The sequence below is a fragment of the Ochotona curzoniae genome, unplaced genomic scaffold, assembly GCF_017591425.1.
Source record: "Ochotona curzoniae isolate NIBS_2020 unplaced genomic scaffold, NIBS_Ocur_1.0 contig_899, whole genome shotgun sequence".
Classification (NCBI taxonomy): Eukaryota; Metazoa; Chordata; class Mammalia; order Lagomorpha; family Ochotonidae; genus Ochotona; species Ochotona curzoniae.
In genome coordinates, this window is record NW_024466605.1 from 8,234,802 (window position 1) to 8,259,459 (window position 24,658).

At 45.7% G+C, this 24,658-nt stretch overlaps 1 protein-coding gene across 3 annotated transcripts in view; it reads right to left on the reverse strand.

Moving 5' to 3' along the window:
• DCTN6 (dynactin subunit 6) overlaps positions 1 to 24,658 on the reverse strand; it is a 59,324-nt gene that overhangs the window by 21,130 nt on the left and 13,536 nt on the right. Inside the window, exons 3-7 of one of the 3 annotated variants that reach the window (XR_005885285.1) lie at positions 18,115 to 18,220; positions 16,811 to 16,899; positions 15,753 to 15,800; positions 14,002 to 14,144; positions 11,003 to 11,080 (exon numbers count right to left, since the gene is read on the reverse strand). Coding sequence is in view for 2 of the 3 variants with exons in the window: in XM_040994228.1 (XP_040850162.1) it covers positions 11,649 to 11,747; positions 14,002 to 14,144; positions 15,753 to 15,800; positions 16,811 to 16,899; positions 18,115 to 18,220 (485 nt within the window). In the remaining variant the exon portion in view is untranslated. Of the gene's footprint in view, positions 1 to 10,706; positions 11,081 to 11,174; positions 11,748 to 14,001; positions 14,145 to 15,752; positions 15,801 to 16,810; positions 16,900 to 18,114; positions 18,221 to 24,658 lie in introns of those variants that run through there. The other 2 variants (XM_040994229.1, XM_040994228.1) reach the window with 2 other exon arrangements.

Here is a 24,658-nt window from a genome sequence, read left to right on the forward strand (position 1 = left end):
GGCAGAAAGTAAAGGGAAAGCACTCCAGGGGGTACTGGGAGAGACCCTTGGCTCTTGGGGCAGCTGGAATAATGGTGGGGTTTCCTGAGACCTGCAGGGGTGTCACAGCGGCCAGCACTGTCTGCTGTGGAAGATGGGGTGCCTGCGCTTGACACCCCTGCTCAGGCCATTTCTGGGAGATTCTGGGACTCCACTGAGCCTTGCGGGCTGTGCACGTTGGATTCTGTAGGCAGCCGTCTCAGATCCAGATGATGAAAACAAGCACAATCCTGCTGGGCTCGAGTCTGCAGCCCTCGCAGCCTGTACTTCGAGGGGCTTTCTTGCATCAGGTTTGCTCTTTTTTTCTTGTGTGTCACAGCTACGCAGAACTAGAGACATGTCCTCCGGGCCAATCTGCTGCGAGCTTATTGCTTCCAAATCTCCCCGGCAGTGAGGAATGGAAGAGCTACCCATACGCAAAAGCCTGTTGCAAATGTGTTCTTTCTTCACTATTTCCTGCACCATCTGGGTTGGAAGGCAGTGGGCTTCCTTCGCCCTGTGGAGCCAGGCACGGGACTGCAACATTCATCCAACAGTCCCTTGTCCCAAAGTTATTTCAGAACGGAATAACTTTAAGAATGGAATGCTCCTTCAACTTCTCTGTAACTCTGCTCTGCCTTTCAAGTAAATAAATACTACTGAAGAAGAAGAGGTAGAAGATAACCCAAGTGCTTGTGCCCTTGCCACCCACAGAGGAGACCAGGATGGAGTTCCAGCTTCCTGGACTCGGCCGGGGAGTGAGCCAGCAGATGGAAGAATTCTCTCCTTCTCTGTGTGTAAGTTTCTCACTATCTCTCTGTTCTTCTGCCTTTCAAATAAACATTTTTTTTAAAGATTTATTTATTTTATTGGAAAGGCAGATATACAGAAAGGAGGAGAGACAGAGAGGAAGATCTTCCATCCGATGATTCACTCCCCAAGTGAGCGCAACAGCCAGTGCTGTGCCGATCTGAAGGCGGGAACCAGGAACCTCTTCTGGGTCTCCCACATGGGTGCAGGGTCCCAAGGCTTTGGGCCGTCCTCGACTGCTTTCCCAGGCCACAAGCAGGGAGCTGGATGGGAAGCGGGACTACCGGGATTAGAACTGGTGCCCATATGGGATCCCGGGGTGTTCAAGGTGAGGACTTTAGCCACTAGGCCACTGTGCTGGGCCCCTTTCAAATAAACAATTTTTAAAAGATTTACTTATTTTTATTGAAAAGCCAGATATACAGAGAGACAGAGAAGAAGAGCTTCCATCTGTTGATTCGACTGCAGCTGAGCCAATCCAAAGATTTTTTTTAAAGATAGGGCCCAGCACAGTAGTGTAGCCGCTAAAGTCCTCACTTTGCATGCGCTTGGATCCTATATGGGTGCCGGTTCTAATCCCAGTGGCCCCACTTCCCATCCAGCTCCCTACATGTGGCCTGGGAAAGCAGTAAAAAACGGTCCAAGATCTTGGAACCCTGCACTGCATGGGAGACCTGGAAGAGTCTCCAGGCATCTGGCTTCAGACCGCCTCAGCTCCAGCCATGGCAGCCACTTGGGGGGGAAGCAGAGGATGGAAGATCTTCCTACCTGTCTCCCCTTTCTCTGTATATTTCATTTTCCAATAAAAATAATCTTTTTTTTTTAAAGAGTAAGATAACCATTTAAGTAAAGTCTTTGTTAATTGTTATCTTTATAAGCAAGGAGAATATTTCAGATTCTAGACACTCTGCTATAAATTAAAATTTCCTGAAACTCAGAAAGACTTAAGCAAATTCCCTTTCGGAGCAGGTAACACAGATGCTGTCCTCCAGCCCCTGCCCCTCTCTGCACCGAGCTGCCCTGTTTGCTCCCAGCAGCAGCGATCAGGCCTGCAGGCCAGGACTTCACTTTCTGCTGGAGTCCAGAGGGTTTGGAAACCAGGCTAGGAGATGCTGCTCAGGCATTCGAGCAGGTCAGCCAACAGTGGACATGCGATCTAGGGAGTGGAGAGTAACCACTCGGGGGATGATGCCTGCACGCGCAGTGATGTGCCCTGTGCTATTTTGCTGAGAGACCAACGGAGCAGACAACTTCTGGAGACTGAAGCTGGCTCTTGGCTTGCAGGTCCCACACTCGGTGGAGCTCCACTAGACTCCACACCCTCACATTCCATTAACTATCTCAGGGGCTTCCCTGCAAAATGCCTTTTTGCTGGAACTTCTATAAAGTCGTGTTTTCACTTGTTGACCCAAAAAATCCTTGTCTAGAAAAAATGGTAACCAAGGTGAATGTGTAACTTAACCAGTAATTAACATGGAGAGAAAAATGCAAGTGGAAGCAAACATTAAAAATGCATTAGTTGCTTCTCCCTGTTGACAACTGTGGAGCTGTCATTTTTATCTTTTTATGGGTGGTAGTAGTTAGAATTCTTTGATGGGAAGTTACAAACCCTCCTTTTCAGTAAAAACATGTTGTGTATAATCTATGGACTCTAAGGTAAATCCTTAATTAGCAGTTTGATTTGAGCCTTAGCATATGTACAGTTATACCTTTTATTCTTACTATGTCTCCTATGGAGATTATGAGCTTCTTTCTAAAGGATTAGATTATCATTACTGCAAATGTTCTTTTGTTCCTTCACTTGATGGCTCAATAAGAATTATTCAAGGAAGTTATCATCATCCACTACTCATTACATGCATTTAAAAAACATCTAGAATTAGTTAAAAGTTTACTATTATGTATTTTGTTATTATATTTTTTAAAAGATTTATTTTTATTGCAAAGTCAGATTCAAATAGGGGAGGAGAAACAGAGAGGAAGATCTTCCATCTGCTGATTCACTTCCCAAGTGGCTGCAACGGCTGGAGCTGCGCAGATCCGAAGCCAGGATCCCAGAGCCTCTTCAGGGTCTCCCACACACGGGTGCAGGGTCCCAAGGATATGGGCCATCCTCCACTGCTTTCCTAGGCCACAAGCAGGGGAGCTAGATGGGAAGCAGGACTGCTGGGATTAGAACCAGCGCCAACATGGGATCCCGGCACGTTCAAGGCAAGGACTTTAGCTGCTGGGCTACTGTGCTGGGCCCTTGTTATTATATTTTACTATTCATTACAATGAAGAAATTTAACTTTATGATTAAAATGCCTTTTGAGAGGCTGGCATTGTGGCATAACAGATTAAGTTGTCATCCACAATACTAGCATCCCATAAGGATGCCAATCCAAGTCCTGGCTCTGCTAATGACATAGGAAAAGCAGAAGAAAATGGCCCAAATGTTTGGGCCCCTGCCACTCGTGTGGCAGACACTGGTGAAGCTCCTGCCTCCAGGCTTTGGACTGGTGCAGCCCCGGCCACTGTGGCCATCTGGGGTGTGAACCAGCAGATGAAAGATCTCTCTTTAACTCTGCTTTTAAAAATAAATACATAAACCTTTTAAAAAAACAAACAAAAAATCCTTTTGAATGTAAATCACAATCTGTGCCCCAAACATTATAAATGTCCTTTTAAGGTGGACTAAGGCTATTTCACATTTAATTGGATAATCTCTGCTGCAGGCTACCCTTCTGTGCCGCTACTAAACCTGGAAGTCACCAGAGTCAGATCATTGGTCTTTAAATAGTCTAGATAACCCTGGACAAGTTATTCAATTCCCTGACCAAATCTTTTCATTGACAAATGAGTTTAACAGTGGTATCTGTGAAAACAATAGGAGCTGATCCAAGTATTTGAGCCCCTGTCACCTGTGTCAGAGATCCTGATGAAGCTCCGGGCTCCTAGTGTCTACCTGGCCCAGCGCTGACCACTGAGGCCACTTGCAGAGTGAATTTTCAGATGGAAATCTCTCTCTCTGTAACTTTGTCTTTTCAAATAAGTGAATAAGTCTTCAAAAATTAAAAAAAAAAAAAAGACAAGACATGGAAGATCCTACACACTTAGGGAAAGACTGACTATTCTGTAGCTAGGTAACAAGGAGCCACAGAATCATATTTCAAATATTTCAATTGATTTGTTAATTATTTAAAAGGCAGACAGAGATAGACACGGAGAGATCTTGCATCTGCTGGCTCACTCTTCAATGCCTACCACAGCTAAGCTGGCCAGGCCAAGGCCAGCTGCCAAGAACTCATCTGGGTCTCCCCCATGGGCAACAAGAACTAAAGTCTTCGTGCCACCAAAGTTACTTCCCAAAATGTACATTAACAGTAAGCTGACATCAGAAGTAGAGTGGGATTCGAACACATACGCTCTACTATGGGATGCAGGGATACCGAATGGCTGAACACCCGAGCCAATGTCTGCATCCCCCTGAGCCGTTTTTAAATCTGCTCAGTTGGCGACAATTAGCTTCAATAGACATGCTCCTGCAAACCATGGTCTCTGCTTTGGAAAACCAGCCAGAAAGAATAGGCTTGATTCAATAAAAAACGCCTCCCCGTGCCAAGAAATGACTAAGTCTCACCCAAGTAATCACACATCCACAGATGATGTCAACCCACTTACATCTTTGAGAAAAATCTGCCAAGCTCTGAATCCCACACTTCTTCAAAATCCTATATGAGGTCTAAATTCAGCTGTGTTCAGGGAGACCAAGGCTGACCAGCAAAATTCTCCTTTTGCTAGAACAATCTATGAATTGTTTTGCACTTATTTCATATGGCACCTGGTAATCTCACCAATCTTTGATCATTTTGATGCTGACCTTTTTTCTGTTGAGAGCCTCAGTCCTTTCAGGCTGCTGTAACAGGACAGTTCGCACTGGGTATGGTATACATAGCACACATTTCTTCCTGTTCTAGAAGCTAGGAAGTCCAAGACTGATGCCTGACGAGGAGGGGTCCTTCTCTGCTCCATGGATGGCACCTTCTAGGTGTCCTCACTGCGGAAAGGGAAAACAGGTTCCCTCTAGATCTTGTATAAGGGCACTAACCCACTGCAGTAGGCAGAACCTTCACCATCCAGGCCTATCCCAGAGGCCTCATTTCCACCCCATTGCACAGGAGATTATCAATATATGAATTTGGGGATGCACATAAATTGAGACCACAGTGACAAAGTTCACCCCTTTCAACATGCTACAGTATTTAATTCAATGATTCTTAAAATGTATTCACAAGGTTGTCCACACACCAACCCTACATAATTCCAGAACATTTCCTTCACCCAAAAGGAAGCTTCTACTTCCCAATCCCCCATTCCCTTCAAACCCTGCCGAGCACTATTTTTGTCTCTATAGACATGCCTAATCTGAAACATCAATGCTGCTATTCATCTCCTGCAACTTTTTTCTAGTTTTCTTGCATGCGTATGTCTGTGTAAATTTTTTTTTTTTACTTCGAAAGGCTAAAGTGACAGGGTGGAGGAGGAAGAAACAGACAGATAGAGGGAGATGTTTCATCTACTGATTTACTCCCTATACAGCTGCAATAACCAGGGCTGGGTCAGGCTGAAGTTAGGAGCCCAAAGCTCCTCTGGGTTCATAGGTGAGGACTTCAACCGCTATGCTATCACGTCCCCTCTTTTGTCTTGATAACAGCCACTAGGCGGAGTGGGGTTAAATCTTAGAAGGGCTTTGATCAGCATTTCCATGGTGATAAGGGATGTGCAGCAATTTTTCATGAGCCTGTTGGCCATTTGCTGTTGGCCACCTGTTTTCCATCAAAAAATGGCTTTTTGGGCCATCTGTCCATTTTAAAATCAGACTGTTTCTTTGCTGTTGAGTTCCTTATATCTTTTTGAATACCAACCCCTTGTCACATGCATGGTTTGCAAATATTCTCTTACACTCTAGGCTATTTCTTCACCCAGTTGATCATTTCTAGACCTGTGTAGACATTCCTAGCCCGGTATGCTCTCACTAGCCATGCTTTACGAGTTTTTGTCCAGATCAATGTCTGAAAGCATATTTGCTATGTGCTTTTCCACCAGTTTCACAGTTTGGGGCCTTGAGACCTTTGATCCACTCTGATTTTATTTTTTTATATGGATAAAAATAGGAGTCTAGTTTCATTCTGTGAATGGATCCAGTTTACGAATATTAGTTACAGAAAAAACTGTTTTTTCCCCAATTTATGTTTTTGGCAACTTTGCCAAAGATTAATTGGTTGTAGATACATGAATTGACCGATTGGTTGATTGATTGCTTTTGTCCTAATGGTCTATGTGTCAGAATTTTTATTTTATTTTTTATATTTATTTTGATTTTTGAAAGGCAGAGTTAGAGAAACAAAGAAGAAAGACAAATAAAAGAGCTCTTCCATCAGCAGATTCACTCCACAACTGCCCACAGAGTCTGGGGCTGGCTCAGGCAAAAACCAGGAGCCTGAAGCTCCAGCTGGGTCTCCCATGTGGGTGGCAGGGACTCATGGCCACCATCCACTGCCTTCCCGGGTGTGTTAACAGTAACCTGGGTCAGACGTGGAGTGCCTGCAACTTCAACTGTTGCACTGATAAGGGATGTGGGCTTCCCAAGCCATGGCTTAACCCACCGCACCACAACACCCAATCCTGAAACCATTATTTCATCTGACAGACACAGAAACATAGAAGGTGTTTAGGTTATAAAACACCATTAAAATCAAACACATCAAATTAGAGAAAAGCCTATAGACTGCAATTTTCCTGAACATGAGGTTATTCTTGTAAAATGATACACAAGCTATGAGGAGGCCCGGAGGCCCTCTGTTCGGCAGCTGCTGCCTCCAGTGGAAGCCCTGCTGCCCAGTGCAGGCAGCATCCACAGCTCATCAGTGAGAGGAAGTCAGCTCAAATGAAAATTAGTAAAATAAAATATAACATCAAAATTCTTTTTCTTTTTTAACATTTAGTTATTTAGGGCCCAGCGGTGTGGCCTAGCGGCTAAAGTCCTTGCATTGAACATGCCGGAGTCCCATATGGGCGCCGGTTCTAATTCTGGCAGCTCCACTTCCCATCCAGCTCCCTGCTTGTGGCCCGGGAAAGCAGTTGAGGACGGCCCAAAGCCTTGGGACCCTGCACCCGTGTGGGAGACCCGGAAGAAGTTCCTGGATCCTGGCTTCAGATTGGCATAGCATCAGCCGTTGCGCTCACTTGGGGAGTGAATCATCGGATGGAAGATCTTCCTCTCTGTCTCTCCTCCTCTCTGTATATCTGACTTTCCAATAAATAAATAAATCTTAAAAAAAATTTAGTTATTTATTGTTTGAAAGGCATATTTATAATTAGAGAAGGAGAGAGAAAGAGAAAGAGAGAGATCTTCCATATGCTCTGCTAGTTCACTCTCCAAATGGCTGAGGGCAGGAGCCAGGAGCTTCTTCTGGGTCTCCCACATGGATACAGAGGTCCAAGGACTTGGGCCATCCTCTGCTGCCCTCCTGGGCACATTAGCAGGGAGCTGGATCAAGTGGAGCAGCCAGGATTGAACCGGTGTGCAATATGGGATGCTGGCACTACAGAGACTTAGCATGCTATGCCACAGCACCGTTTCCTCAAAATCCTACTTTTAAAAAATGTCTTATTTATCTATTTTTATTGCAAAGTCAGATATAGAGAGGAGGAGACAGGAAGATTTTCCATCTAATAAGACATTTATGAGTACCATTAACTGTTTGCCTCAGAGGAGTAAGGCTTCAAGGCACGTGTGAAGCAAAACAAGGGAAAATTCTTCATATTTTGACAGTCTCCTTCCCCACCAAAACTCTCAGTTCTTTTGCCAACACCAAATTCCAGAGCATTTTTCCCCTTTAGTAACATATCTTTATCAAGTCTTTCCCAACCACTCAACCCATTTTTGTAGAGATTACAACTCTATTCACACTGGCAATGTTTGATTTTTAAAACTATCAAGTTAGGTTATGAATTACTAAATACAGCTGACATAAACAAAGATGATTGACTTTTGGAAAGCCAGTAACTCAGTCCCGGAGAGAAGGGACGAGCCCAGCAGGAGCAGGTGACTTGGCACTGTGGAAACAAGGTGGGCTCTGAGCCTCAGCGGTTCCTTTCCACAGAGGGCAGAGATGGGGTCAGAGGTTTGCGCCACACAGGTGGCGAAGGCAACCAAGGTGGTCAGGCACGGGCAATCCAAACACAGGGGCCTTTGCCCTGACTCCCACTCACAGGAAGCCAAGGGGCACTGAACGCCTTGGAGGGCGTGATGACAATGCTGGTTTGATCGCACCACTCCTCGCTCTGTCTCTAGCGGCACTAACCTGAATCTTCACAGAAGACCAAGAACCCAAGCTTCCCTGTGTTTAGTATTATGAACCTCAGCGCAGCTCATGTTCTAAAATATTAATGCATCTCCATGGAGGAGCAAAGAAAACCCTGTTTGAGAGGCACACGAAAAGAGCTTTTCCTAACACTCACTTACTCAAATAGGTCACCGGTGCTACGCAGGGAAAGCAATGCTGTGTGCTGCTGCCCTCTTGTGGCAAAACAGCAGAGTGGGGCTGTAAGACAAGAAGATGGAAGTATCTGGTAGAGCTCTTCATCTGCCCATAACAGCGGGTGGTTTGCACACTAAGAATTCACCATCACGGAACCGGCAGGGGGAATATAAGGGGGTTCCCTTGCTGGACAGCTACTCGCACTAGAGATCCTGAGCTGGGATGGGGGCAAACCAGACTAAGCAGGGCTACAACACCTGTGCGCCTCATGTGGACTAGATCAGGGAAAAGCCAGGCTGAGCTGACTATTCCTATTGGTGCAAACAAAATTAGAGTGGGCGAGGGTTGTTTGGGCTTAGCCACAGCAACAGCTGGCAGAAGCTGGCACTGGGGGCTAGTTCTGTCAAGTTAAACCACAGAACCACCTGGAGAGTGCATATCCAGGAGTGAGAGGCCTGGGAGGGCAATAGTGGCCTCCTCCCTCTTGGGTTACCACTTCTACAGGAGGGCATGAAGACTAGGACAGGGGCTGGGGTGGCTAGACAGACACCCAACAGCATCCGTGAGGGCTAGATAGTTGAGCTGGTTAGATGGAACTAAGCTTCAATACCCACTGACATGTATGAGAGCCAAATGGGATTTGGGACAGACTGGACTAGTCTGCTACACATACTGGCAAACCAGGGTAGGCGGAGGGTTTGGAGGGGGTTATTGTGGGTCGCTCTGACTAGGCTGCAGCTCCCACTGGTTTATGCGAGGGCCGAGTATGTGCTGGGCAAATCCAGGCTGGACTGTTACACCCATTGGTTCCAGTGGAAGACAGGGCTGAAAACAGAACCAACCCAGCGATTGCAACCCAGCTGATCGGGACAATGGACAGTGCAGGGGCCTGTACTTGCTAGCACATACAAGAATCTGGGAACACCTCAGACAAAGTTGCTTTGGGGGGTCTCTCCAATCGAAATGCTGGACTCAGAACCCTAACCAAGGAAAGAGAGAAGACAGAACAGGTCAATCAACCACCTCAGCTACACGTTGGCAGCGAAATACAGGGCAAACGGAGACTATGATGGACTATGTCAATCAGTGGATTCTTCAAAGACCTCATGGTGCTTGGAGTGGCAAGATTGGCAGCGATTCATAACTGGTGAACTATCAAAACCACCTGAGCAAAAATCTCAGAGCATGCACACATCTGGGATTTGGGGTGGGTGGGAAACTGGGCGGGGCTTCTCCCTTAAAAATCCCCCTTTACCTCAGATACATGAAGGAACTATATGGATGCCTGCATCCCAGATGCCAGCCACCACATGCACATGGTGAGCTGTCCCCCGGCCTGCCTGGGCTCGCGGCTGCTCCCTTCAGGGTGAGTACACGGGGGGGGGGGGGGGTCGAGTCTCCGTGACTGGGACGGTCCGGGGCCCACCCACGGCCCTCACTGGGCGGTGAATGGGATTTAGAGAGTGAAGGAGACAGAAAGATCTTCTGTCCATTACTTCACTCCCCAAGTGCATGCAACGACTGAGCTGAGCCGATCCGAAGCCAGGAGCCAGGAGCTTCTTCCGGGTCTCCCACATGGGTGCAGGGTTCCAATGCCTTGGGCCGTCCTCGACTGCTTTCCCAGGCACAGGCAGGGAGCTGGATGGGAAGCGGGGCTGCCTTGAGTTTCTTATCAAGTCCTCAGACAGTATCTCACTGCTGCCTCTAGATACTACCTAGATGCTATCCCAACAGTCTGGAGATGCCACTTCCTGAGTGTATCAGAGCTCGTGCAGAAATGTTCTAGAGCCTGTATTGAACGTTGCAGGTGGTTTGAGAATTTCTTTCATTCAGGAAAATGTTCATGATGAACAGAATTGTGGATAGACAATCGGGGCTTGAAAAATAGACAAAGAGCAAAGGGAGGGAATTTCTGTGACATTCTCCCTTCCAAAAGCTCTGCTTAGTCCATGACTGCAGCTTTCTAACCTGAGTCATAGGAGGGTTCTGACCAAAATAATTAGGCTAAGCTGAACTGTTAGTTCCATACCTAAAATTAAACTTTTGAGAAAACACCTTTATTTATTTATTTATTTAGTAAAGATTTATTTTATTTTTTATTGGAAAGGCGGAAAAAAAGAGAGGAGAGACAGAGAGGAAGATCTTCCATCCGATGATTCACTCCCCAAGTGAGCGCAATGGGCCGATGCTATGCCGATCCGAAGCCAGGAGCCTCCTCTAGGTCTCCCACGCGGGTGCAGGGTCCCAAAGCCTTGGGCCGTCCTCGACTGCTTTCCCAGGCCACAGGCAGGGAGCTGGATGGGAAGCGGGGCTGCCGGGATAGAACCGGCGCCCATATGGGATCCCGGGCGTGCAAGGCGAGGACCTTAACCACTGCGCCACTGCACCGGGCCCACACCTTTATATTTTACATCTTACATACACTCTGTTACCTAGTATCTTCTGATTCAAAAGTTGTGCAAATTTGTCAAATATTTTAATCACAATAAAACCAGCAACATTTTGCCTCTCTAATCATATTTATTCTGTGTAATTAAGTATATGGAATTATAGTAAGTTCAATATCAGGAATCAGGAATATGCCAAATAATTTCATAAACTGACATTTCAGTTTCATTGTCAGAAACCTCAGAAAATCACTCACTTACTTGTCCTTTTGGTCAGAAGTCATTCTTTTTGAATTTTTATCTTAGTGAAGGTGGCTTTCCTTGATTACTTTCATTTTACTAAGAAGAAAAAAAAATTGTTTTAAAACAAAGTCTAAATTAACAGCTGATGAACCTTCCCATTAAACAGTTACACATCCACAAGAGAAAAAGGTAAACACGGTGGTTTTAATAGTCAGTACACATTGCAAATGAAGACAGCAATTTTTGGTTATAGTAATGAGTAGCAAAACTATTCTCCCACAAGTCTTGTCCTCAGCATGTTTGATTCAGTTTAGTGTAAGCTAGGCTAGAGCTAAATACCCTCTACCCCCTCCCCTCCTTTTTTTTTTTTTATACCATGGTGTAGTCTTTCACATAACCAAAATTTGTGGTCAACATTTTATATAGCGAAGAGATAACTAAATATGTAAATTATATGAAAAGCAGCAAAGATATAGGAAAATAAAACACTTCATATAAATTATAGACAACAGTTAAAACAAAAATTCACTCGTTTCTTTTCTGACTCGATTCTACCAAATGAAGTCAACAGGTATTATTCTGTGAGCCATTAAGAGTGTCTAGAGACTGTGGTTCCTTCTAGACGCAGCTGTCCAAGACGGACACATGGATGACGCACACTGTCTCAGTTCTTGACTGGAGTTGAGCTTCCTTTCATAGTCTTCTTTAGGTGGTGGTAATTTGGCAAGATTTTCATCAAGAAATCCAGCTGCAGTGTCTGGGGCTAGAAAGATTAGATCCTTAGTGGCTAGCACTGTGGTAGAGCCGTTAAAGCTACTGCCTGTAGCACCCATATCCCACATGGACACTGGCTGGAGATGGAAGCCAGCACCCCACACCTGTGCCGCAGGAAAGCGTGGCAGGTGGCCCAAACCCATGAGCTCCTGCACCCAACTGGGAGACCTGCATGAGCTCCTGGCTTCCTCCTGGGCTAGTCCTGGGTGTTTCAGCCATCTGGGGAGTGAACCAGAGGACAGGAGATCTTTCTTTCCCTTTCTGTCTCCCTCGCTCAGTTTGTAACTCAAAATAAGTAAATAAATATTTTTTGTTAAAAACAAAAACAAAAAACGTAATTCAGATTGACTAGCATAAAGCAAAAAACAACAAACAAATAAAAAACAAAGGTGTCAGGAAGAAATTGGACTTTTTTTGCCTTCCTGGGTTTCTTTTTAAACTCTGATAAAAAGACAAAGCAAAATATGTTGTTTTGTTTTTTCTTTTACATAAAATCTACAGAGAAATCAGTTTTCATATTTGCTTTTGCAGATTTCACCTTGGCTTCCAAAATGTTAAAAACTTCCAATTCCAGAAGGCCACACAGGTTAAACACTAGAGTTGATGACTTCCTGCAAGACCTTGAGAGGCACTTGGCTGAGACGCACTCGTATGGTCTTCCCTCTGCACATACCAGCTTTACTCTTCTCTCCTTCTTGTAAAGCTCAGAGAATTTGGGAAAATATGATTTAAGAGTCTGCCCTAGCCACTGTGACTCCATAAGCCTGGACACTCCCTACTTTTAATAAAGACTTCTATGTAAGCCTTGTGATCAGTACAATTTGGAGAATAGCACTGCCCACCAGTAAAAGATAAACTTCAGATGTCCTCACTCACCTGATGCTAACCTTCTTTCCCTAACCCCAGCTTCCTTTTCCCCCTGTCCAAACGTGTTTGCTGTGAGGTAGAAAGCAAAAGAAAATCACTGAATTTGTCCTTAATTTTTTTAGTCTAGATAACTAATGCTTGTTAATAATAATAATAATAATAAGCCAAACATTATAGAAATAGAGTAACCCAGACAGAACTGGAGTTTTAACATCTCAGAAACTATGCCTCAGAACCAGAGTCAAGCATAAGTATCTTGAAAATATTTTCTTTTGCAGGACGGAAAGGCAGCTGAAAGGCTAAAGGAATCCAGATGGGTACTTCAAAAAGTTTTAGACAAATGCACTGAAGAGGCGGGTTCACTACCGCACAAAGACCTTGACGTCCACGCAGTTTTCCCTGGAGCTTTGTGGGTAGCCCTTGCAGGCACTGCTTTCCACTTTCTGTATCAAAGTAAACGTGTCTTCCAGTTCCACTGCTGCATCACTTTCAGGAAGCCCCTCACACAGCGCCAACCAAAGGAAAGGCCCAGCATGCTACCTTTTTCATCACCTACTCCAACATGAAACTTCATTTATTTACTCTTCATTGTTCTTGGCCATATTAGGAGAGGATCATTTCTAATAGCCCAGGAAAATATCCACACAGTTGTGCAATTTATAAGCTGGAATTTACTGTCAAGTTGTAATATTAATAAACTAATAGACCCAAGGTCATTTGTCACCTTTGAAGAAGGGAACCTAGCATGGAGTGTGATGCGGTGTGGGGACGCATCTTCTGTGAACATGCATGAGAGCTCCCTCTGCCGCTCTCCTCAAGACCACCTTGCCATCATCAGCCATATTTATATCTCTGATATTAACCCAATGACGGAAGAATTAAAATCCTGCTCTTAGGAATATCTGCTTTTTAAATAAAGAACTTGTTCCTCTTTAAGATTATTATGTGTAGAGCCTGAGCTGGCCAGGCAAGAGGGACAGAACAAGAAATAAACTCTTGAGGCATCCCCCAAACAAAGACTATTATGTGGTTATGTGGAAAAATTAGCAGGAAAAAAAAAAAAAGAACTACTTTTATTTGAGAGGTAGAAAGGAGGGAGAGAGGGAAAAAGGAAGAAAGAGACAGAAATGCAAACACAAAGTTCAGTATGCTGGTTTACTCCCCAGATGCCTGTAATGGCCAGGGTCAGGAAACCAGCCTGGATCTCGTACAGGGCTGGCTGGGACCCCACTCCCTGACATCACCTGCCAGCTCCCAATGCATACATTAGCAGGCAGCCAGAAGCAGGACGTGAATCCAAGCACTCTGACATTGGTGGCTGACCTGCTAGGCCAAGCTGCTGCCCCAGAACCCCTTGGACTGGAGGTTCTAGTTACCTGTGGTCGCTCGGTCTGCACCCGACGGAGGCAGTCGGCACCGTAGATCACCGTGTTCTCCGGGATGACTTCAAAAGTGTTTAGGTTGCAACAGGCCCCGATGATACAACCACTTGTCAGTATGACATTTCTACCTACATAGGCTACAGGAAAACACGGATTTGCAATTGAAGACATCAAATACTTTTCTAAGATGACTTATGATTAAAACTGCAGACTTGCCTTACAGAAAAAATTAAGGCAAACACTTCAGCTCTGAATGTGTGTGGAGAAAAAAAGGAAGCACAGCCCATGGTCAGCTGGATTTACAGCAGGGTTCTGCTGCCAACTTCTGTGACCTCAGACAGGTGGCTGGAAGAGCTCTGAGCTCAAGCACACTGACAAAATGGAAACCAGGGCACTTCACATTTTACTTCAAAAAGTAAATGGGATAGTAAATGTGAAGTGCTGGACACAAGTTAGATTCATAGTAATCACCCAATGCATAGAAAATGTCAATGATGATGCCTGGGAGTCTGAGTTAAGTAAGATAAAAGCCATAAGTAGATTAACAAAATGTGTTTTTACTTCTTTCATGCCAACCAGGATCAAGAAAGCAAAAGCACCATTCTGTAAGAAGTGTCACCATTCAAGTTCTTTCTGGAGTTCACTACCACAAGCTCTTGGAGTTCATTTGCATTAGTGCTGGGGATGGGTCAGCGTGGTGGTTCCATAGGTTAATTCTCCACCTGCAAGCTCTAGCATGCCATACGGATACCGGTTTGTGTTCCTGCTGCTCAACTCCCCATCCAGCTCCCTGTTTACAGCCTGCGAAAGCAGTGGAAGATGGCTCAAAGCCCTGAGACCCTGTACCCATGTGTGAGACCCAGAAGCAGCTCTTTGGATTGGCTCAGCTCTAGCTGTTGTGGTCATTTGGGGAGTGAATCACATGAAAGATCTCTCTGTCTCTCCTCCTATAAATCTGTCTTTCCAATAAAAACAAATACATCTTAAAAAAAAAAAAAGGAGTTCTGGAGGCTTCAGAAGATCCTTGCCTGGCCCAATTGTGACACATGATACGCATTTCTCTATAAAATTTATTTACTTCCATTTTATTTGAAACACAGACAAAGCTAAGCAACAGAGATCTTCCATCTGCTGGTTCACTCCTCAAATGCCCCCAATAGCAGGACTGCCCCCAGCAAAGCCAGGAGCCTAGGATTCAGTCTAAGTCTGTCATGTGGTTGGCCAGGACCCGAGGGCTTGAGCAAGCAGCTGCTGCCTTCGAGGCTTGCACTAGCAGGAAGCTGATGTGATGTGGAGCTGGGACTACAAGCAGGCACCCTGATAAGGGATGCGGACCCAGTGCCACCTTAACTACCATGCTGAACACCTGCTCCTGTTACATTTGTTTCTCGTCAGCTAGGGTAAACTGGCCTTTAAAGAAAGCAAACTGCTAGAGAGACTGTGCTTTTTAAAATTTAATAATACTTACCAACCAAAACACCATGGAAACTAGGAATTGGTTTCAAATACTTTATTTGAACTTCACTATTTGATTCTGACTTAAATGTACACAGGTAACGTTTTGATTTTGTGTATTTAGTCACATGACCAGATTCCTTTCTTAGAGACAAAGAATTATGTGTGACATCTATGGTCACCGTGTCCAAGGCTGCCACCTTGCCAGAATATGCACTTGTGTTTTTTCCAGTTACCGCAAAGAGAAACGAGCTAATCACTTTGATAATACAGCTCTGACCACAGCTTACCTTTTGATTCAATGACATTATTGTCCCCCATCTTCATAGCTTGGGAATCTGTGAGCTGGAGTTAAGCAAATACTGAGAAGGTGTTCGCCTTCCTTCACTACTTACACACTGTGTCCCAGGGTAGCAAGGTATGCAAGGCCCCGGGTGCCCACCTGGTCAGAACTCTGTGTGTAGGGCAACTGGCAGTGAAGCTCTCTTTAAACACAAATGACTTGGCTTTTAAAAAAGAGATGGGTACCTTATAACGTGATTTTATGAGCAATGAATGTTTGCAATTTTTTTTAAAAAGTAAAGCTGTTCATTATCTAATCATTTAAATACTATTAATAGATTGATATATCTTTATGTACATATATATAATTCTGTTCAGAAAAAACAGAAATCAAATTGTATAAAATAAAACTGCATAAACTGCTTTAGTTTACTTGGCTGACTCAATTGGCAAGCATTAGTCCAAGTTATTAAAATCTTAAAGAAAATTAATTTGTATTGACTGCTTAAAGGTTGGTCCTGGTTATTTCCTGTAGGCTTATAGATTAGCTAATTAAAACACTTTGCTATTGTTGACATCTAGATGTTTTTCTTTTCTACAAACATTTCCTGTTACATGTCATAGTTCCACAAACACCACAAAAAGATTTTACTCTTTTCTTGGAGTAGAAAACCAAGCAGATGAAGTAGCGAACTCTCAGAGGGAACACCAGCACGCCACACAGGAAGCAGACGGACAAAAGTGTGGTTCTGAAACCAGGCTGGAAGCCAGGGTCACGGCTCCAAGTCTCCTGCTGCTGAGCCCTCACTGCCTGGCAGCACAAGGCGGCTCCAGCACAAGCAGCAAGGCCGTGCCCATGCTGAGCCTAAGGTGCATGTGCTGCTGGCCAACCGCATGCAGGGCTCACTCAGCTGAGTTTGCAGAGACTGATTACTGAAAGGGCTGGCTAGCCTAAGCTTTAGACTATAACTGTGGCATATATTAGAAATCTACTTGGTAGGTCAATTATGACCATTTCGAGGTGGGGAGCCCTGGATGTTTTATCCTAGATTATTGCGCAGGATACAACAGCCAACTTCAAACACGTTGTTGGTACCAATGACCATTGGCTTGGGATCTACATCTTCTGTATCTGGAGTTATGTTATCTGGGTACCTGTAAGAAAAAATACAAATCACCAAAATGTCAGTAGCATAACAACAAATTTTCCGTCCAGTTGAGAATTTGGTCATTCCTTCCATTTGATCTAGAACTCCTCTAAATGACTTCTTCTTTATCCAAGTGAGTCACGTACCGTCGGGGCTAGAGAAGGCTGCATTCTGCATTGAGAGCAGCTCGTGAAATGAGAGCAAGTCACAGGCCTGTAAGGACAGCCTACCTTCGCTGTCGACACGCCAAGGCCAGCAGACAACAGAATGGCTACACTTTTCACCTGATGAACTGGAATAAAAATCTCATCTAACTTTGAAACTTTCCAACATTTACAATCATTTGAGATTGTGAAATATAAGTAGATAAGCACATAAAACAATTATTTCATTAGGTAGTAGCTGAAATATGTGCAAGAGTAAATGTTCGTGCTAAATGTTCGTGCTAAATGTGCTAAAAGCTGGCAGCCATTCGAAACGGTGCTTTATCTGACAGCTGAGCTACTGCAGAGTAACCCCTGTTAATTGACTTACATCAAAAGCGCCAAGTGTTTTTAGAAAAGTAACTCCCAAAGCCTAGATAAGCATTAAAACAAGTCTGTCTTCTTATCACAGTTAAATATTTTCCCAAGATCTTAGAAATTCCATACACTGCTATTATAAATTAGATATAAGCCCAAATTGCCTGCCAAATTCTATCTAGAAAGACTCACACATGCTTGTAGAAATCGTATGACAGTCTCATTCCCTAAGGTCATGTATGTGTTCCAATATCTCACTAATTTTTGCCTCTACAGTTTAAAAATTGCTCATATGGTTTTTAAATCTCCAATTTTTCTGTGTGTTACCATGCAGAACATTTGGAAACATGTGTTCTGGTTAAGTTCACGTGTGTGGTTTCTGCCCAAATTGAGAGCCAACCAGGCACTCTCTTCTGCGTGGTTGGCATGGCACTGGAAGGATGCAGGGGTGGGGAGATGCAGGCTTTGGTAGGGCTGGAGAGGGAGAGGCAGCGAGGATGATCAGGCCACCCACGAGCTCCCTCACCTTGAGCCTTCCACTCCATCCGGTTTTAGGGTTGCCACATAACGTGCTGACAAAGATCCTAATGCCTCTCTAAAGCAGTGGGCCTTGCAGATGTGGCCTAGGAGCAGCTCGTTAACCAGCTGTGTGCAGGGGACCCTGGAGCCTGTGGCGGGGCAGCTGGGAGGCTCGTACTCACGCGTTTATGATGAGGGCCTGCTCTTCTATCAGGTTGCCTTCCCCAATCACTATGGGCCCGGCTTCAGCAATGATCCGCGCCTTGGGGTGGATCACCGTCCTGGGTCCTGTTAAAAACAGGGTTGGAGAAGATTCGTATGCTGGAGGGTGGGAGGGGCTGCGGGAGGAACATTTTCTAAGTGTGTGCCAGGCACCATGTTGGTTCTTTACAAACAGTATCTTCTTGGCTGTTATCAGCAATAGTTAGTGCCAAAGCTCCAGCGGGGCGAGGGAAACGACATAGGCACCAGGGGCTGACAGCTCTGGCTCTCTGCTCCAATGTGCCTGTGATCTCAGGTGAAGGGGGCAGGCCTGCAGGGGCGCACAGGAGAGGGTGCTGCCAGTGGAGGTGCGAAGGCTGAGTCTTCTGCCTTCTCTTCCCGAGAAGCTGGCAGGATCCCTGGAGTGGGGAGTCCTAGGGGATGCTGCAGGCTCCATCACATCCAAGGTGCCCAGGGCGGCCCTGGAATGCTCACACACTCCCTCCCCTCTGGCTGCTATCTGCCCACAGGCTTAGTGTTTTGGTGATAACCAAACCACCGGCGGGAAAAACATATCCTCCTTTTAGCCTCTCTCCAACACCCACCTCTCTCTCCCTTCAACACCAAGACTATTTTTATTAGTCTGCAAGTGAGCAAGAAATAACAGTCTGAAAGTAAGGGTGGACAGACAAGTATTGATGGAAGGTGGGGAGGAAGGTCAGGAAGGTGACACTCTCCATGAAAGCCAGTATTTCATTGTATACAGCAGTTACTCAATAATCATTACTTACTGTGACAGGTAACATGCAGAGCTATATGTTACGGGGAAAAGTAAAAAGAGTACAGGCTATTTTTGCACTTTTGATCTTATCTAGGAAACCAGGGTGTTGTACACCCAGTCACAAATGCATGAAAATTAACAAGGAGGTGTGCCTGGTGCCCAGAGCATCTGAAAGCATCCTCCATGCAGCTTATTCTTTTCCTGACAGTGAAAAGCAGAAGATTGATGAAGAGGGTGGGACCTAAAACAGGATGCACAGTCTGGGGAGAAATAACAAAAGCAGCTGTGGTATTTCTCAGTCACCTCTGGCTCCCCGAATCCTAGCTGTTAAAAGTCAAATCCCCCAGGCAAATTCTACTTGTAATACAAAAGCCTGGGAGGAAAGAGGTTAGCAGAGTTCCCTGGGAAGCTTCACACATTGGCCTTGTGGGTGAACATGCATACTTTTAGGAAACACACATATCCATGGATTCATGCACACATATGTAAGGGTAATTCAAACAGTCCATGGAAGGTGAACATCGTGATGGGGGTGGGGAGTTGTGTAGGAGGAGAGCTCTGGCGTAGCAAGCTAAGGCTTAACCGACAGCACCAGCAATGTCAGATGGATGCAGTTTTGAGTCCCCTGCTCCCCACTAACAGAAAACCACCAGAGGATGGCCCAAGAGCATGGGCCCCTGAATCCGTGTGGGAGACCTGGAAGAGGCTTCTGGCTTTGAATGGCCCTGCTCTGATCTTTATGGCCATTTGGGGAGTGAACCAGTGAGTGGAAGAGCTCTTTCTCTCCATAACTCTGCCTTTCAAATAAATAAATGTTTAAAAGGAAAAAGAAAAAACAGACCTACCACTTGGGACGTCCACAATACACATGGAAGTGGCAAGTCAAGTCTCAGATATGCCACTTCCATCCCAGGATGCATCCTGGGAAAGCAGATAATGGCTCCAGTACCTGGGTCCCTATTATAAAAATTTCCAAGAAAGTGAAAAGGGAAGAGCCCACTCCTGTTCCAGAGATAACACAATTGGAAGTCTGGGTTCCATATCACAGGTTTCCATACTGAGTACCACCCACCTACCTATGTCTCATCAAAAAGCTCAAAGATAAATACAACTGTGAAGTGAAAAACATGCATTCCAAGGGCATACTTTAAAACCAAGAAACAAGGCTTATTCTATAATTTGCAGTTTTCAGGATTTTTCCATGTGGACTTATTACACTGAAAAGCATCTCATAGCACACTAGTGTATCATCATTTGCTCAACCAATTGATCCCTTAGTGACGCGTATTTATATTGGAGAAGTGGCACACACTATTGAAAAGGACAGGGTACCTCTGAAATGTAAAAAACTACCTAAATCTTGCAGCTGCATGAATCCATTGAAATCTGTAGCTTAGAGTACAAGCCCAGCTTTACACTCCATGTTCAGCAAGTCCTGGGATCAAGCCACGTGATTGTCTGCTTCAGGCTCTTCATCCTGAGCCCTCGGCTGGCACACAGGCCTGGTGTGGAGAGGTCAGCCGCTGGGCTCTGTCACACAGAGACCTACGTCCTCACCTACACACACACACACACACACATGCACACACATGGAATCTGCACAACTCCCCTCACTGAGGTGAGATGTGCCAAGCCAGGCTCCAGGGGGGAGAGTCTGGGGCCAGCAGTATGCACTACCAAGACCTCACCAGTAGCTTTTGCAATATAAGACAATAATTCTACTTTAAAAAGCAGAAGAAAGGGACTATTTTCCTCCTCTGCTCAAAAACAGGGTCATCACTGTTTTTAACCAAAGGAACAAAGTATCACAGAACAATACCAGGATTGATAAACATGTTTTTCATAACTGGTTTTACAGTATCTTGGGCAGGAGGAAGTGTCCATCTCGGCCTTGGCAGCAAGCAGTTCCCGGACCGCTGCCTGGACAGCAGGCGGGGCTCAGGGTCCTCACACGGCTGCAGCCCACAACAAACAGAGCTTCCTAGAAGCTGCCGGAGGGCGGATTAGTCACACCAAGGGACCACTGGGACCCGTGCACTTCTTAACAGTTCCTCTAAAGCATACATTTTTTTTTTAAAAAGATTTATTCATTTTTATTACAAAGTCAGATATACAGAGAGGAGGAGAGACTGAGAGGAAGATCTTCCGTCTGACGACTCACTCCCCAAGTGAGCCGCAACGGCCGGTGCTGCGCCGATCCGAAGCCGGAAACCAGGAACCTCTTCTGGGTCTGCCACACGGGTACAGGGTCCCAAAGTAAAGCATACATTTGACAACAATTACTATGTCCCATTCTTCCTCTCACATATGACATAAGAAATCCATACTTATCACATAAAAATTCCAACATATGCATAATTTAAAAAAAAAATTAAATCGCCAGCCGCAGTGTTGTGGTATAGTAAGTTAATCTTTCACCTGCAATGCCAGCATTCCATATGGGTGCCGGTTCCTGTCTTGGCAGCTTCCTGCTTGTGGCCTGGGAAAGCAGCAGAAGATGGCCCAAAGCCTTAAGATCCTGCACCCACATGAGACCCAGAAGAAAAGTTCCCAACTCCCGGTTCTGGCCATTGTGGCCACTTGGGGAGTGAACAAGTGGATGGCAAACCTTTCTCTGCCTCCCTCTCCCTCATTCTCTCCACAATGCTTTCAAGTAAAAATAAAAAAAATTTTTAAACTGTCTCATAATATTCCATACAATATTGAAGAATAATTTCTTAGGTAGTTTATAGAGATGTATTATTGTTATTATTATAATAAATAATTACTTAATGTTATAATTTATAACATTATTTAATAAATAACTGGAAAACTGCTAATAATTATGGGCCTTCTACCAGGAGGCCAACCAGTAGTTTAGGTTAAAAGACCTGCGATTGGGCCTGGCACAATAGCGTAGTGGTTAAATCCTCGCCTTGCACGTGCCAGGATCCCATACGGGTGCCGGTTCTGATCCCGACGGCCCTGCTTCCCATCCAGCTCCCTGCTTGTGGCTTGGGAAAGCAGTTGAGGACAGCCCAAAGCCTTGGGACATGGCACCCAAATGGAAGACCCAGAAGAGCTCCTAGCTCCTGGCTTCAGATTGGCTCAGCTCCAGCCGTTGCGGTCAAGTGGTGGGAAGTGAACCATCAGACAGAAGGTCATCCTCTCTCTCTCCTCCTCTTTGTATATCTGCCTTTCGAATAAAAATAAATAAATCTTAAAAAAAAAAAAAAAAAAGACCTGCGATTTAGACACCAGCATCACCTGCTGGCAGCATCCTCAAACTACAGGTCCTGGTGTTTCCAGACCAAAATGCTCCAACTTTTTCATATATAAATCTGCTTTTTAAAAAAAAAGAGGGCCCGGTGCAGTGGCGCAAGTGGTTAAGTCCTCGCCTTGCATGCCTGGGATCCCATATGGGTGCCGGTTCTATCCTGCCAGCTCCGCTTCCCTTCCAGCTCCCTGCCTGTGGCCTGGGAAAGCAGTCGAGGACGGCCCAAAGCTTTGGGACCCTGCACCCGTGTGGGAGATCCGGAAGAGGCTCCTGGCTTCAGATCGGCATAGCATCGGCCGTTGCGCTCACTTGGGGAGTGAATCAGTGGCTGGAAGATCTTCCTCTCTGTCTCTCCTCTCTGTATATCCTCCTTTCCAATAAAAAAATAATAAAAATAAATCTTTAGAAAAAAAAAAAGATCTTCCTCTCTGTCTCTCCTCTCTGTATATCCGCCTTTCCAATAAAAATAATAAAATAAATCTTAAAAAAAAAAAGAAAAGAAAAGAAAAAGGGTGGGTTTCAGGACGGAGCGTCTCATGCCTGATTCCCAGACGACAGCCACCATGTGCACGTGGTGAGCTGTCCCTGGGCCTGGGTTTTGGTTCTTTGAGTCACTGTTTACGTAGCTCCAGGTTGAACCCACTGTGCTTCTAGGACGTGAAGCATTCGTAAAGATTCCCAATGACAGTAACTCTTCCCTTGTTAAATTTGTAATCACTGAACAATGCTGACCACCAAATACCAGTCCATGCAAAATCTATGGCTTGGGGCTTGTCCAGCAGAATCATGCCCTGTTACCTGACATGATGATGGATCAGGAGAAGGGTCACATTAAGCAGGCCATTACATTAACTAGCACTAGAACCATAACCAGGGGTAAATTCTGTGAGGGATGTGTGGGCCAAACCCTGTGGAAATTCTACCCCCACTGGTTATCTCAAGAGTTGGCGTGCTGATGGACTAAGCTGGGTGTGACCAAGGAGCCTGCCATCAATCACAGGTAAAGGAACCCCCAACAGTCTGGACTGGTCAGGGCAGCAGCACCCAAACGCGCATCCTGAATAGGGTGTGGGGTGGGCCGGGCTGCAACATTCACCAGCTCATACAAGGCCAAATGGAAGGCCAGACTTCGCCAGAACCTGGCCTAACCCTAATGGCATGTATGAAAACTGGGTAAGGGAGTGGATCAAGCGGAGGGAACTCCCCTGGCGAGTCACAGCTCCTGCTAGTGAACATTTGGTCCGACCTGGACAAGCTGGGCAAAGTAACTCCAACAGCTGGCTAAGGTGTCAATTGGTAATGGAATGGGATGTACCAGGCAGGACTGAGAAACCTTAGCCCACAAGCAAAACTAGAGACCAGGATAGAGCACAGGTCATGCCAAGCTAGGCTCTTGTACCTACTGGTCTGAGTGAGCCAGGAACACTAAGCCACAGTGTGTAAGGCAGCAGTCGGGACAGGTGAGAGGCTGAGCCAAGCTGAGTCAGAGCAACTACTGGCATGCACGTGATCTATGGCTGGGAACAGGCTCGGCTGGGGAACTAAGAGGACACCCTAACGGGGTTGAGGTTCCCACCAAGGGGCGCATGGGCTGGAATAGAGGCTGCGTTCTGATCAGGAAACAGTTGTAGTCTCGCTTGGCACAAGTGTGGACTGGGACTGGACGTACCGAGCCCGGCCAGACTCCAATACCCTCTGGTGTTCTGGAGGACCAGGATAGATGTGCGATGGACTAGGCAAGGTCTCAACCCATACTGAGCCATGTGTGAGCCATACGTGGGTATGGAGGAGCCATGGCTGGGCTGAAACATCCAAAGGCAAGGACCAGTATGGGTTGAAGACCACTCAGGAAAAGCCACTGTTCCTACTAAGACAGGAGGTGAACTGAGTAGGGCTGGCTCATGGACCCACTGGTATGCGCGAAACCTGGCATTGGGAGAGGTTCTGATGGAGGAGCCTGGGCAACTCCTCTGGCAGGATACAGTCCCTGCAGGTAAGCGCAAGAAACTTGATAGGAAACAGCCCAGAACAGGCCAAGGAAAGTTACCCACTGATGTACATTTGGCAGGGGTAGGGGGAAGACCAGGCTGAATCTGTTCACATCATCCACTGGCAAATCCAGGCACCAGATCAGTGTGGGTCGAGCCAGGTTCGGTCGCAACAAAGACTAGTACACAATACGGAATGCCAAGGTGAGGTTGCCTGTACCAGAAGTGACCGCAGCACCCAACCAGCACACGTGAGAACCAGGAAGGGGGGGGGTGCAGGGCCAGCATGGGAAATAAGGACTGGTTGCTTTGCTGGATAGCTACTCCCACTGGAGAGCATGAGCTGGGATGGGGGCAGACCAGACTAAGCAGGGCTATAACACCTGTGCACCTCATATGGACTAGATCAGGGAAAAGCCAGGCTGGGCTGATTATTCCTACTGGTGCAAACAAAATTAGAGTGGGTGAGGGTTGTTTGGGCTTAGCCACAGCATCAGCTG